This window comes from Solanum pennellii, chromosome 4 (genome assembly GCF_001406875.1).
Source record: "Solanum pennellii chromosome 4, SPENNV200".
Classification (NCBI taxonomy): domain Eukaryota; kingdom Viridiplantae; phylum Streptophyta; class Magnoliopsida; order Solanales; family Solanaceae; genus Solanum; species Solanum pennellii.
Genome location: NC_028640.1, coordinates 35,855,248 through 35,870,950, shown reverse-complemented (window position 1 = coordinate 35,870,950; position 15,703 = coordinate 35,855,248). Strand labels below are relative to the sequence as shown.

General features: G+C 28.8%; 2 protein-coding genes across 2 annotated transcripts; both read left to right on the top strand.

Annotated features, from left to right (window-relative positions):
* The first annotated feature begins 3,625 nt into the window (after nucleotides 1-3,625).
* Nucleotides 3,626-4,994, top strand: LOC107017128 (delta(12)-fatty-acid desaturase FAD2-like). Its single transcript, XM_015217401.2, has one exon. The coding sequence runs from the start codon at nucleotides 3,699-3,701 to the stop codon at nucleotides 4,824-4,826; it is 1,128 nt and encodes a 375-aa protein (XP_015072887.1). The 5' UTR covers nucleotides 3,626-3,698; the 3' UTR covers nucleotides 4,827-4,994.
* A 7,502-nt stretch (nucleotides 4,995-12,496) lies between these two features.
* On the top strand, nucleotides 12,497-13,706 carry LOC107017340 (delta(12)-fatty-acid desaturase FAD2-like). Its single transcript, XM_015217593.2, has one exon. The coding sequence runs from the start codon at nucleotides 12,539-12,541 to the stop codon at nucleotides 13,664-13,666; it is 1,128 nt and encodes a 375-aa protein (XP_015073079.1). The 5' UTR covers nucleotides 12,497-12,538; the 3' UTR covers nucleotides 13,667-13,706.
* The last annotated feature ends 1,997 nt before the right edge of the window (nucleotides 13,707-15,703 follow it).

Below are 15,703 nucleotides of genomic sequence, written 5' to 3'. Positions count from 1 at the left end.
TGAATGAGCAAACGTGTCGGGGGGTGGGTGTGAGTAATCAATTTCATCTTTTCATAATAATAATTTTAAGAAAAATAACAAAATCTTTCTATTATTAAATCTGATATTAATTAATATGGTATATAAATTAAGTGTATTGAAAAAAAAAGAATAAATTAGTAAAATTTACTTTTTGTCTATAATTTTTTAAAAGGTATATTGAATATTGAGAAACAAGTATTTAAATTTTTAGAGCGACTTCGATTATAATATTGTAATTAATAATTAGAGCGATTAATATATGCTAACTTATCCGGTTCGAATTAATCCATTTGAAAATTAATTGAAAAAAGAGAAAGACAAAGTCATATTCCAATAATAATGTGTAAAGGCGGCCGCAAATGAATTAGATTTGAAATTTAAAGTGGATGTGTTGCCTCAGAAGATATATTTATTTACTAATGTGTATAGATTTGATTTCTATTTGGTAATGAATATTTATATTGAGTTTAATTGATCTAAATTTATATTGCGTTCGATTTTATATAAAAGACAATACTTTCTGTTAATTTTATATTGAAAGTTCAATTTAAAATTTCAATTTAAAAGAGCAACAATTTCATTCTTTGAGTGTATGCATATAACTGTAATTGTATAACAAAATGAAATAATTAATAACTTTTTGAGGTTTTTTATGAATTAAATCTTGTAAGCATTGTCATTTATTTATTGATTCATAGATTTGAAATATGCCATAGATGTGGACTACAAAGTTTGAGTAGGTCCCTGAAGGCCTCAGCAATCCTAAGATTCAGATCTATTTTTTTATCTACTAAACAAAGGTATATGTTTTAGCACTGGCTTAATATTTTTTATTTTTTTATCTCACTTTATGGGATATTGATAGAGTTTAGATAGTCAATTAAATTTTAATATAATTTTTAAATATTTTAAATTGTTAATTATTATAATTTATAGATTTTTTACGTAATTTTAAAACAAAGTAACTTTTCTTGTCCTAATGTATGTAGCACATATAGAATTTCACGAGTCAATCAAATGTTGTTATTTACTTAGATTTACAATACTTTCTACATAGGTTTCAAATTTAATATTACATATATTTGTTTTGATTATTGTAATTTATAGTATTTTTTACGTAAATTTCAATAATATATGTTACTTCATTCATCTTAATATATGCAACACAAATAGAATTTCAAGAGCCAAGCAAATGTTATTAATTATTAAGATTTACAATACTTTCTATGTAGTTTTCAGATTAAATAATACATGTTACTTTTTTTAATTCAATTTTCTGTGACACAGATAGATTAATTTTATGAATCAATCAAATTTTTTATATACTTTTTTCACAAATATTTTAAGTTGACAATTATCATGATTTATATTATTTTTTAAATAATTTTAAATATTTAAAAAATAAAACGAAAGAACAACCAAAAAAAGAAAAAAGGTTGCAGCTGTCTGGTAGACATGTCAATCATGACCCGCCTGGTTATTGTCACAAAAGAGAAACAACTTAGAGTTCCTAATTATTCTCTTAACCGGCGAGGTAATTGACTAACCAGAAATTCATCTTCAAAGTCATCTTATTTTATACAAAAAATTACTGTCTTATATTCATTTATAGAATTATATTGAGTTTGTTATTATTTTTAAATTTACTCTAAATATGCAGGAAATTTAGAATTTTAGTTCATTTCTCCCTATAGTTCCTAAGTAAGTAGTCTATTATGTTTGATCTTGAGATATTATATTCAACATAAAAATGACACGCCAACTACTACTTATTTTCAGTGTTCTTAGTCTTAGAATATATTTAAGAATGGTGGTATTAAAACAGTCAAAAAATGGTGTATATATAATTTGTTTTATAATATATTCCTCTAAGAATATAGGATGATAGAGTGATGTGTGATGACTTAAAATAGAGGATAATTTAGTCAACACATTCAAAATTTTCTATACATGATACCTACCTTAGCATAGGAAACTCATTCTTATAATCCCTACTGGACAACACGCGTCGTGCTAGCATGGATTCAATATTTTAGTATTTTTTTATTTTTATTTACGTGATATAGGTAGAAAAAAGAAATTTAATTAAATTTAATATAATTTTTAGATATTTAAGTGGTTAATTATTTTTTGTTTAAGCAAATTTATTGTGAAAAGATCCATTAAGATGTCTATAATTAAACTATTTTTTGTCATCGATCATCAATTTTTACTCAAATTAGTTACAAAATATAAACAAATATTATCAACATTCAAAATAATAAAGCAATAATTAAATAATATGATTTTTAAACTAAAGCTAAAATGGATTCATACTTCCGAAAATACATTAATTAAATTAAAGTCGAACAAAAGAAATATTTTTTTAAAAAAAATTAAATCTGAAACACGCTGAAATAGATACGTTGACAAAGATGTATCTGCTTCAACATAAAATCTTGAATTTAAAACTAAAAGGTGTAGCTAAAAAGGATTCCATAATTTTGAAAAAAAATTATACAGTAATTAAATTAAAGTATAACAAAAAAAATAAATTATTTTTTTTTAAATACGCTGAAGCAGACACGTCGATGGATACCTGCCTCGAGCTCTCTCTTAGATAATAAGAGAATAATATATAATATAATATTATAAAAATATTTATTAATTTATTCATTTATTTTTATTTAAAAACGTAAGAATTTTATTTATAATTAAGGATCATTCATACGTAAAAAGATTGATCTGCGCAAAGGAAGGAGATACTACAATCAAAATAAAACTACATTTTTAGAAGCATCAATGTACAGACACAACAATGCAAACATTGAAATCTCTAAAATACACTAATCCTAGGTAAACAAGCAAGGTAAACTCTCCCTTCCATAGAGGTAGTAAATTAAAGTAATACTTTATCTGCCTTAAATTATATGAATCATTTTCAATTTTAGTCAATCTAAAAAAAAAGTGATATATTTCTATATATATTACAATTTAATTTCAAAATGTTTATTTTATCATCAATGAAATAATTTTATAGCCACGTAAATATTTATAACTTATTTTATACGATAAATTTTTAAAATTTTTCTTTCTTTCATTCAAAAATCCTATGTCAAAGTAAACTATTACATCACAAAAATTAAAACATAAAGAGTAGTAATTATTAATCATTTCAAGCTATTGAACAAGTCTTGCTAGAGATAGTCAAATTTGGCTAACAAATGATTTTTTTTATTTAACTTTTCAAGTAATTAATTAGTCTTAGTCTTCATGTGGAAATTTCAAACAAGGCTCCTAATACTTTTTTTTGGGTTTCCTATCCCATGTTCGGAGCCCATATTGGAACTCTGACTAAATTCTGATCGCACTCCGTATGGTCCATTCGAGGGTGGCGCTCCCAATAGGATTTTCTCCATACTCAGGATTCAAACCCGAAACCTCTGGTTAAAAGTGAATCACTCACATCAGTGCGCCACAATCCATATTGTAAGTCTACTAGTACATAATTATCGCACAAATCACTTTCACTTTGAATTAATTTTAATTGTGGTTGTTATCTTTTGGCTTCTCCCTACATTACCCTCTTTATTTTTTTCCTATAAAAAAGAGAGTAATGTCCTGAGGCAAGTCTAAAAGATATTTTCCCTTCTTACCAAAAGTTTGTTTTTTTTTCCTTCAACTTATCACAAACCAAAATGGGAGGTGGTGGTAATATGACTAAAATTGAACAAAAGATTAAAGTACCACTATCCAAGCCCCCTTTTATACTTAGTGAACTCAAGAAGGCTATTCCTCCTCATTGCTTTCAACGATCTCTCGTTCGCTCCTTTTCCTACGTTGTTCGGGATATCACACTAGTGTTTGTATTAGGGTATATCGCCGCGAATTACATCTATGTCCTTCCATCTCCATATAATTACCTAGGATGGCCTATTTATTGGTTTTCCCTAGGAAGTGTTTTCACAGCAATGTGGGTCATTGCTCATGAATGTGGCCATCATGGCTTTAGTAATTACCAATGGATAGATGACACGGTTGGTTTTATCTTCTATACCTCAATTTGTGTGCCTTACTTTTCTTGGAAATACAGTCATCGTCGTCATCACTCCAATGCAGGTTCACTTGAATATGATGAAGTCTACGTACCTAGGCTTAAATCCGAATTACGATGGTTCTCTAAATATTTCGACAATCTACCAGGACGAATAATCGCGTTCACCACCACCCTCACGGTTGGTTGGCCTTCTTACATGGCCATCAATGCCTCCGGTAGACCTTATGATCGTTTTGCAAGTCACTATAATCCATATAGTCCAATGTATAATAATCGTGAGAGGCTACTTATCTACTTCTCAGACTTAGGTCTAATTGCATTTATTTATATGTGGTATCGTATCGCGATGGTAAAAGGGCTAGCTTGGGTTGTATGTATGTATGTAGCACCCCTTGAAATTATGAACATACTAGTAGTGGTACTAACTTTTTTGAACCACACACATGCATTAGTCCCACATTATGATTCTTCAGAATGGGATTGGCTAAGAGGAGCTTTAGCTACTGTAGATAGAGACTTTGGTCCACTAAATAATATATGTCATAATGTTACAAATACTCATGTTTTGCATCATTTATTCACCACCATACCACATTATCATGCAGTGGAGGCAACAAAAGCTATCAAGCCAATACTTGGAGATTACTATAATTTTGATAGTACACCAGTTTATAAAGCAATATGGAAGAATATAAATGAGTGTATCTATGTGGAGAAAAATGAAGAAACTCAAGATAGAGGTGTTTTTTGGTATAAAAACAAATTCTAAAAGATGAATGTAAGCATTTAGTTATTACTTGTAATTTGGCTAAATGTTAAGCCTTAATAATTAGTTATGGTTTAATTAAGGTTTACTTATAGCTTGTAATAATTGGATTGTTGCATTTAGAAATCTTCCTAATAAATCATAATCACTCTGTCCGTATTTACTTATTCATATTTTCTCTTTCAGTCGTCCTTATTTACTGTCCATTTTGACAAATCAAGAAAGAACAATTTTTTCCCCTATTATACCTTCGTTTAAACTTTATGAAAATTTAAACTTATAGAAAAATCACTTTCCTTAAACCCCTGTCATTGATTGGAAAGGTCTGACGTTTCTGACGCAGTTGGGAACTGTGCACCAACTTTCTGTACTTTCTCCAGCTGGCAGTCAACGAACGATTCATATTGAGAACCGGGTACCTTCACAAGGTCTATGAGTTTGTTACATCATCAAAACTACAAAAAACATGTACCAAAAAAGGTACTACTAATACACTCACTTAATGTATGCATTATATTTTCTAATACATTCTACCACGTAACAACCATACATTCGGAGGAAAAAGGTCAAAAATATCCTTCAACTTTAGTTTATTCGTTGACTTTGCCCTTGTTAAATTAAAGTTAATTTTATCCCTACCGTTAGGAATTTCACCAGATATACCCTTCATTAAACGAAAACCCCAAATTAACCCGAGTTTTTAAAAACAACTCATTCCCTATTAAAAACCCAATGTCCAACCCGTATAAACCATTCTCCCAAATTAACCAGAATCCTCCATTAAAGCCAACTGGTTCAAACAATCATCAGTTTAATTTCTTTACTTTATCCTGGGAGAGAAAAGGAATTTTTTTTTATTAGGATGTGATGAATTTGCATGTTTTTGGTTGAATCGATTTCCTTAAGAGGCTATTCAAAAGTTATTAGGCCCAAAAATGGCTAGACTAAAGGATGTTATTGAGTTTATTGCGATGGAAAAGACTAGCTGCTGGATCTTTGTGTTTTGTATCATAAAAATATATATTTAAAGTTAGTTGTTTCATAGATTCTTTTTTTCACAATGAAAGCTGACTTAAAATAGACAAAATGAATTAAAACATCAAAAACATATATAATTGGAATAGAATACAATGATCAACTTTCATACTTCATTAACTATAAAAGTTTCATTTTCTTCTTTTCTCACGTTTAGATGTTGACAAGGATGAAGTTATTTATACATATTTTGAGAGAGACCTTTCGGAGAACGAAAGAGGCAAAAAGACACGCTCATTTTTGCTGAACAAAGAGCTTTCTCATTCGACGGGTAGAGAATTCGGGTAGAGATTTGGGGGACGAAGAGAGGAGATTGGTAATTGCTTGAATTAGTTGATAGGGCTTCAATGGAGGATTTGGGTTAACTTGAGAGGATGGTTAAAAGGGGATGGGTTATACGGGTCGGGCATCGGGTTTAAAATGGGAGAATGGGTCGTTTTTAAAAATTCGGGTTGATTTGAGTTAATTTGGGAATTTTCGTCAAATGAGGGCAGCAGGGATAAAATTAACTTTAATTTAACGGAAAGGGCAAAGTCTACTAATAAACTAAAGTTGAGGAATATTTTTGACACTTTTCCAACTAATTATCTCACAAAAAAATGCAAATATTTTTCTTACCCTTCCACCATTTCCTCTCACCGTACTCCCCCAACCCATTCCTTCAACCCCCCCTCCCAATCCCTTCAATAATAATTTATATATTATTTTATTTTTTCTTAAAAAAAAACTATCCCACCCCACCTAACCCTCCGTTCCAATTTTTTCTTGTTTTGTATTAGATATATATGAGTTTTGTTTTTTAGAAAAATATTTTTTTTACTTGTGGGGATACTTTCTTATAAATAAAATTATTAATTTTGTTATATTCGGTATGGTAGTAGAAAAAATATTTTACTAAAAATGTATATATTCTTCCAACGCAAAATGAGAAATATATATATTAATAAAAAGTAAAATAAATTAGGAACGGAGGTTAGATAGTATTGAGAATATGTCTCAGGATATTGCGGTAATAAACTAGTTGGCTACTTTTAGGGTTTTTAAAGTTATTTTATTAGAGTCCTATGTGACTTGAATTTAGGAGCTAATTCTTTATTTGAATTTTACTGATAAATTAATAATATGTTTTTCTATTTTTACTTAGGAATTATATATATAAATGTATGTCTCTTAACTATTAATAAAAAAATCCCTTTCATAGTATTGTAGTATTTTTTCTCTCAAAATCTTTCTCTGTTATTTTCTTAATTTCTCTATTAAAAAACCAACATGTATCTAGAGCCTTCTTCTTGAGGGGCGTAAGAGTAGAAAAATGGATTCTAAAAATAGTTTTTCATGAATAACTCCTCCTATTTTTTATGGTGAAAATTATCAACTATGGGCTGTGAGAATGAAAACCTACTTGGAGGCTCTTAATCTTTGGGAAACCGTGGAAGAGGATTATGACGTTAATCCGCTGCCCAATAATTTCACCGTGGTCCAAATCAACAGTCACAAGAAAAAGAAAATCATGAAGTCCAAAGCAAAAGCAACTTTGTTTGTTGTTGTTCAACAACTGTTTTCACGAAAATCATGACTCTCACATCACCAAAAGATATTTGCAATTACATGAAGAAACAATATGCTGGAGATGAAAGAATATGAGGAATGAAGGTTAAATATAATGAGGAAATTCAAATTGTAGAGAATGAAAGAGTCGGTTACAGTCAAGGAATACACTGAAAAATTGCTTGGTATCGTCAACAAGGTAAAATTACTAGGCACGGAATTTAAAGACACGAGAATTGTTGAAAAAGTTCTTGTTATCGTGCCTGAAAAATATGAAGCATGTATAACTATCTTGAAAAACACATAAGATTTGTCAAAAATTATCTTGACAGAATTGTTAAATTCTTTGTAGGCACAGAAAAAAAGGAGACTTATGAGGCAAGATGACATGGTTGAAGGAGCATTAGTAGCCAGCACAGAACTCAAAACAAGGGTAAATTATTAATAAATTACCCACCTTGTCAACAATGTGAAAAAATAGACATCCTCCATATAAATATTGTAAAAGACCAGATACACAGTGCAAGATCTGTAAACAACTTGATCATGAAGCTAAGATTTGCAAAAACAAATTTCAAAAATATGAAACAGTTGTCCAAGCCATTACTAAAGAAGAAGAATACCACTTATTTGTGGCAACTCGTTTTTCACCAAAACTTTTGATTTTTGGATGATTTATAGTGGTTGTACAAACCACGTGACATATGAAAGAAATCTTTTAAAGAGTTCATTACTATGGAAATAAAATAGTAAGAATTGGAAATGATAACGTAATGATCATTACGCTTCAACCGGGTTATTCTATTCCAACTCTTAGAAAGAAAATAACTTAAATAAAAATACTTAATAGCATGGCGATACATTTATACAAAACTTCTACCCCAAGCACACACAATGAAACCGTAGACAGTTGTATTCCTGCAAAAGGAAAAGGGTTTGTTGTAATTAAAATAAATTTAGGTACACAAATAATTTCAGATGTTCTTTATGTGCCTGATATCGATAAAAAATTATTTAGTGTTGGTCAGTTAATCGAAAAAGAATTTAAATTATTATTTGAAGACAAATATTGTCGAATCTTTGATTCTACTAAGCAAGAGACTTTACAAGTTGAAAATAAGAGGTAGGAGTTTCTGATTTAATTCAACAGAAGATGCACACAAGATTTGCAAGAAAAAGGAAGACTTAGCAGATTTATTCACAAGGTCAATTTTAGGTGAGACTACAATCTACAATTCCTGATCCAAAAAGGAGTGTTGAGAATATGTCTCATGATATTGCAGTAATAAAACAGTTAGTTATTTTTAAGGGTTTTCAATTTATTTTATTATAGTCCTATGTGACTTGAATTTTCGAGTTAGTTTTTTATTTGAAATTTACTGATAAGTTAATAACATCTTTTTCTGTTTTTTAGCAATTATATCTATAAATCAATAAATGTATATCTCTGAATTATTAATAAAAATTCCTTTTAATAATATTGCAGTATTTTTTTTTCTCTCAAAAATTTTTTCTATTAATTTTTTAATCTCTTTACTAAAAAATCAACGGTAGAATGGTGTATATTTAATTTTATTATAATATATTCCAGACTATTGACTAACTAAGAATTCTAACTTGGTATTGTAATTTTTATGTTTGTTGTTTTTTGGAAAATTGTTTTTTCTCTTTTAAAAAATCAAAGAGCACAAGCAAAATTGATAGGATGAATATTTATTATTATTATTATTATTATTATTATTATTATTATTATTATTATTATTATTATTATTATTAATTTATAACAATACAAACTTCTATAACTTTTTTTATATCATAAATATTTGCAATCTTTCTTTATTTCTTAAAATTCTACGTTAAATCAAACTACTACATCACATCAATTAGAATATAAGGAATACTCCCTCCGTTTTACAAAGAATGAACTGGTTTGACTAGACTCGGAGTTAAAGTAAAATAAAAAAGACTTTTGAATCTTGTGATCCTAAATTAAAATTATGTCAAATGTATAAAATTGTCCTTTAATCTTATGGCCTTAAATATGCCACCTGGAAACTAAAGTTAAAATGTTACCAAAAAAAAGAAAGAGGTCATTCTTTTTTAAACAGACTAAAAAGAAAGGAAGTCATTCTTTTCAAAACCGAGGGAGTAGTAATTATTACTTCCTCCGTTTAAAAAAGAATGACATAGTTTGATTTAGAATAAAATTTAAGAAAAGAAAGTAGACTTTTTAATGAGTAATTTCCTTATATAGTCACCCATGTTTGAGAAATCACCTAATAATATCACTTATATTTGTTTTATGACTACAATATCACCCAACTTTACCTATTTTTCTCAAAATATACTTGACAAAAAAAATACTATCTCTCTCCTAACGGAATGCCATGTCACATTTTTAAAAATTTATTAATGATATTTTTTTAATTATTTAAATGTATATAGGCTCCTAATACTAATTTATTTCAAAACATTTAACCACCATAGTAAATCGAGGTTTATTTTAATACAAAGAAAAAAACAATTAATAGATAATTGAAATACGAAATTTGTGGATAGTAATATTTAATTAAGTGTTTTTTATTATTGACTTAAAAAATAATATGTTATAAAAGTAATTAATTAGTACACGTGTGATATTTATTATGTGCGTGATTTTCTTCGCACAAAAAATCACCTTGTTAATCGTAAAGATAAAATCATGTCGATTCTCTCAGGAAATTGAAATCGGAGCTAACCTTCAATCACACAGAATTTATTTATATTTATGATTTTAAAATTATTTAAAATATATAAAATATTGATTTAGAACTCTCTACTTTAAAGAAGTAAAATTTAAAACTTACATGTAAGCTTAAAACTAGACACAGTCTCTATTCTAGCACGGACCTAATATCTCTTATTTTATTTTATGTGATACGATAAAATTTAAAAAGTTAATTAAATTTTAATATGATTATAGATATTTTAAGTTGTTAGTTACTTTTTGTTTGCACAAACTTAATGTAAAGAGGTCCATTAAGATGTCCATAATTAAAGTATTTTCCGTCATAGATCGTTGATTTCGTACTCAAAATAGCTACAAGATATTATCGACATCCAAAATAATAAAGATATTACTAAAGATTATGAATTTAAAACTAAAAGATATAACCAAAACAGTTTCTACAATTTTAGAAAAAATTATCCACTAATTAAGTTTAAATAGAAAAAACCAAATAATTTTTTCGAATCAAAGAAATACAAACAAATGAACAAAAAACATTGTATAAATAATATTGAAAAGCAGGGGCACAAATACTTAAAGAATTTAAAAAAAATAAAATTAAAAAATGTGACATGACATCCTAGTAGAAGAGATAATGTTTTTTGTGTCAAGTATATTTTAAGAAAAATAAATAACGTTGGGTGATATTGTAGTCCTAAAACAAACATAAATGATATTACTAAGTAATTTTCAAACATGGGTGACTATCTAGGGAATTACTCACTTTTAAATCTAGTGGTTCTAAATTAAAATTAAGTCAAATGTACCCAAATGTCCTTCAATCTTATGCTTTTAAACATGTCATATTGAAAATTAAGCTATTTAACATGTCTTGCTAGAGAAATGTCAAATTTGCTAACAAATGATTTTTTTTTGGCCTAACCCATATGTAGCCACTTAAAGTTGACATCTTTACACTTGGACACCTCAAGTAGGTCTTATTCATTTTAAATATCTTAAGTCGGGGGACATTGTGTCATATTGACACGTTTTTTACAATCAGCTAACTATATAGAATGTGTGTATTACACTCGTCAATGACGTGAAAGTAACGAATTAAATAATGACATGTGGAATATATATATAAATTTTATAAAAAAATATATTATGAATAAAACCTATTTAGAAACTATTGAATTAATTAATTACTTTAAAAATTCTTTCGATAAAGAAAAAAAAGGAAAAAAATAAAATCTACAACGCCTTTATTTTTCTACTCCACCATTTCCACGTCTCCTCCTCCTCTAACCACTATTACTTTGATGTCATCTTCTTCAAGTTTGAAGATTATCACTACTATCATCTTTTTCTTCAAATCTATATAACCAATTTGGGTCATAAGCAAATACCCATAATCTAACTATCATAGTATTACTGTTTCTTCAATCCTTCAAATTCATCTTCTTCTTTTTTTCTTAAATAACCTTCACCATTGGAACTACTTGTTTTGAAAGTTTCAGAGTACCCCAAAATTTTTTATCCATGATAAAATCAGATCTATTTATGAATTTACTTGAAATAGATTCATCAAAATAAAAAAAAAGTTAAAAGCTTTGAGAAGTAGACAATTAGTATTTCAAAAAATTGAATCTGAAAAAAATTAACTCAAATAGAGAGAGGTGAAAATAGACCAACAAACATTTGAAGGATTTGGTAAACTTTCCGGCAATGAAACTACGAAAAAAATTAGGTGAAAAAATTTGAAATAAAGAAGAAGATATATGCTCTAGACATACTTTTTGGTCCTCTTTAAAATTATTTTTATTGATACATATAATTAATTTTATTTCCACATCAAGAAATGACAAAGAGAGGAGAAAGTTAAATATACCATGGTGACAAGGTGGTGGTATATGGCGGAGGAAGTGTGGGAAGGAGAGAGAAGAAAGAAAAAGAAATAAAAAAAGTTTAAAAAATCATAAAATTATGTTTTCCACGCGCTCAAAATAAGTGTAACACACATAATATGTCAACTCAGCAAAAAGTGTCAAATTGACATAATAGGATCCTACTTAAAGTGTCCAAAATGAACATCGTCTAGCTGAGATTTCTATGTGAAACTTGATACCAATTTTAGGGGGCCACTGATGGATTTGACTTTTTTTTTAAAATTTCATGCGCCCACATACACGTTCAAAATACATATCCTTCACTTTTCAAGTAATTAATTAGTCTTATGGAAATTTCAAACGAAGGCTCCTAATACTTAATTAGCACCCAAATCACATTCACTTTAAATTAATTGCTTCTCCCTACATCATTTTTTTTCCTATAAAGAAGAGAGTAATGTCTAACTTTGAGGCAAGTCTAAAAGGTATTTTCCCTTCTTATCAAAAGTTTGTCTTTTATTTTCCTTCAACAAAAAATGGGAGGTGGTGGTAATATGACTAAAATTGAACAAAAGATTAAAGTACCACTATCAAAGCCCCCTTTTAAACTTAGTGAACTCAAGAAGGCTATTCCTCCTCACTGCTTTCAACGATCTCTCGTTCGCTCCTTCTCCTACGTTGTCCGTGATATCACACTAGTGTTTGTATTAGGGTATATCGCTGCGAATTACATCTATGTCCTTCCATCCCCATATTATTACCTAGCATGGCCTATTTATTGGTTTGTTCTAGGTAGTGCTTTCACAGGAATATGGGTCCTTGCTCATGAATGTGGCCACCATGGCTTTAGCAATTATCAATGGATAGATGACACGGTTGGTTTTATCTTATATACCTCGATTTGTGTGCCTTACTTTTCATGGAAACGTACTCATCATCGTCATCACTCCATTACTGGTTCCCTTGAATATGATGAAGTCTATGTACCTAGGCTTAAATCCGAACTACGATGGTTCTCCAAATATTTCAACAATCTACCAGGACGAATAATCGCGTTCACCACCACCCTTACGGTTGGTTGGCCTTCTTACATGGCCATCAATGCGTCCGGTAGACCTTATGATCGTTTTGCAAGTCACTATAATCCATATAGTCCAATGTATAATGATAGTGAGAGGCTACTAATATACTTGTCAGACGTGGGTCTAATTTCAATTATTTATATATGGTATCGAATCGCGATGGTAAAAGGGCTAGCTTGGGTTGTATGCATGTATGTAGCGCCCCTTCAAATAATGAGCATACTAGTAGTGGTACTAACTTATTTGAACCACACACATGCATTAGTCCCACATTATGATTCTTCAGAATGGGATTGGCTAAGAGGAACTCTAGCTACCGTAGATAGAGACTTTGGTATACTAACTAACGTTTTTCATAACGTTACAGATACTCATGTTTTGCATCATTTATTCACGACCATACCACATTATCATGCAATGGAGGCAACAAAAGCTATCAAGCCAATACTTGGAGATTACTATAATTTTGATAGTACACCAGTTTATAAAGCGATATGGAAGAATATAAATGAGTGCATCTATGTGGAAAAAAATGAAGAAACTTTTGATAGAGGTGTTTTTTGGTATAAAAACAAACTCTAAAAGATGAATGTAAGCATTTTATTATTGCTTGTAATTTGGCTAAATGTTAAGCCTTAATTTGTAGTAGTTGAAATGAGGTTTACTTATAGCTTGTAATGATTGGATTGTTGCATTTCGAAATATTTCTAATAAATCATGTTTCAATAGCCTTATTATAACTTGTATTATAAGTTAGGTTGAGTAAAATAGTTGATGGTCTATCTCACCAATCAAAATGTTGTGTTGTGGTGGTATGTGTGGTCCCTTCGTCTTTTTCTCCTTTAAAAATTCTACAAAATTTTCTACACGTAATAAGTTAGTCCATTTTATCAATTTATATGTAGTATATAGTATGATACGTAATAAGTTAATCCATTTTGGCACTGTGCTATAATTTAGTCAATACCATGTCCATAATTATTCAATTTGATAGATAAAATAAATTCAAGTTGTCTTGTGATGAGTTTTATACTCTAGCATGTGTATCATCACTATAAAATAAAATAAATTCAACTATATTCCAAAAATTTCTATAGAACATTGGTTCAAATTAGTAAGACATTTGTGTGTGTTTTTGTCAGAAATTTTCAATAAAATAATTTTATTTAATCAAAATTATGGAATATTAGTTGCAGATCAAAATTTGTTAATTCTTCTTTGAAAAGAAAAGTTCAGTTCTTTTAATTACCAAGGCCACAAGTGCAACAATCTTCATTGTTGTTCAAATTAGTTGTGGTTGAATTAAGGTTTACTTATAGCTTGTAATAATCGGATTGTTACTTTTCGAAATCTTTCTAATAAATCATGTATCAATAACCTTGTTATAATTGTGTAAGGGTCATTTGGTTGGAATAAGTCATTACGAGATTAAGTATTTCGAGATAAGTTATATTGAAGAAGTTATTACATCATCTATATGTGATAACTTATCACATTACTAAGATATAAATGACGGACAAATAATTTCAAGACTGATTTTAATCTCCGACCCAATACAGTATAAAATAATCTTGCATTTTAATCCTGAAATTATTGTACTTAATACCTCACACCAAACCACTTGTATTATTTCAAGAAAGTATATATTTTGCATTCAAGATGCCTATTTTCACAAAGAAAGTTTGGATAGTTTCTTAAAGAAAACATGTTCAATTTCAATGAAAGCATAATCTTATGTTTTTCAAAAAAAAGTATAGTCAGGTTTAAATTAAAATAAAATAGACTCAGAGTGTCGAATTATCAGTTTTTCTTCTAAAAGTGGGGTATTTTTTTTTTAGTTATTAAGCACATTGTCTACTTTTAAGAGTAGCATTGAGCACCTAGTTAGGTAAGATTCAGATAATCCAAACTCCTATAATTGCGCGGTAACATAGGACAGGATTCATTGATTCGGGCAGCTGCTCCTAGTAAGGGCTTAAAGATTGGATTCATAGTTCAATTTGTTCTTTATCCTGGCAAGGTACTTGATAGCTCTAGCAACATGGACAAAACGTTGTACCATCATAAAAAAAATGGTTTTCAATTGGAGAAACTCTCCAAGAAAATTAAATTATATCATACATAATCAGTTGTGAAGCTTGATTGTTAAAGTTCACATACATGCATTACTTTTCAGTAACTATTTTATGGTCTACTTCATATTTATTGTTCCAGATCAGTATATTCAATTTTGCCACTTGTTTCATTCAACTATTTTACATACTATACATTTCTTGCATTGATTAATCGACAAGATGCTTTCCTACAATTTAGTGAAACCAACTTGTTCCAAAGGGCTTCAATTTATCTTGAAAGTTTGTCCGAAACTTTTTGAGTCCATGGAAAATATTTTTCTAGAAAAATGTTTTCCTGAAAATAAGTAGATTTTAGACTTATTTTCTCATGTTTGGTTGGTGAGTAGAAAATCTTTTTCGAAAATGATTTTAGTGTTTGATTTATGAATTAAAAATATTTTTGAGAGACATCTATTATTTTTAATAGAATAAAAAATAATTTATGAAATTGAAAATATTTTTTAAAATCAAAATTATTATTTTTTTGGGGGTGGTGGTGAGGTGG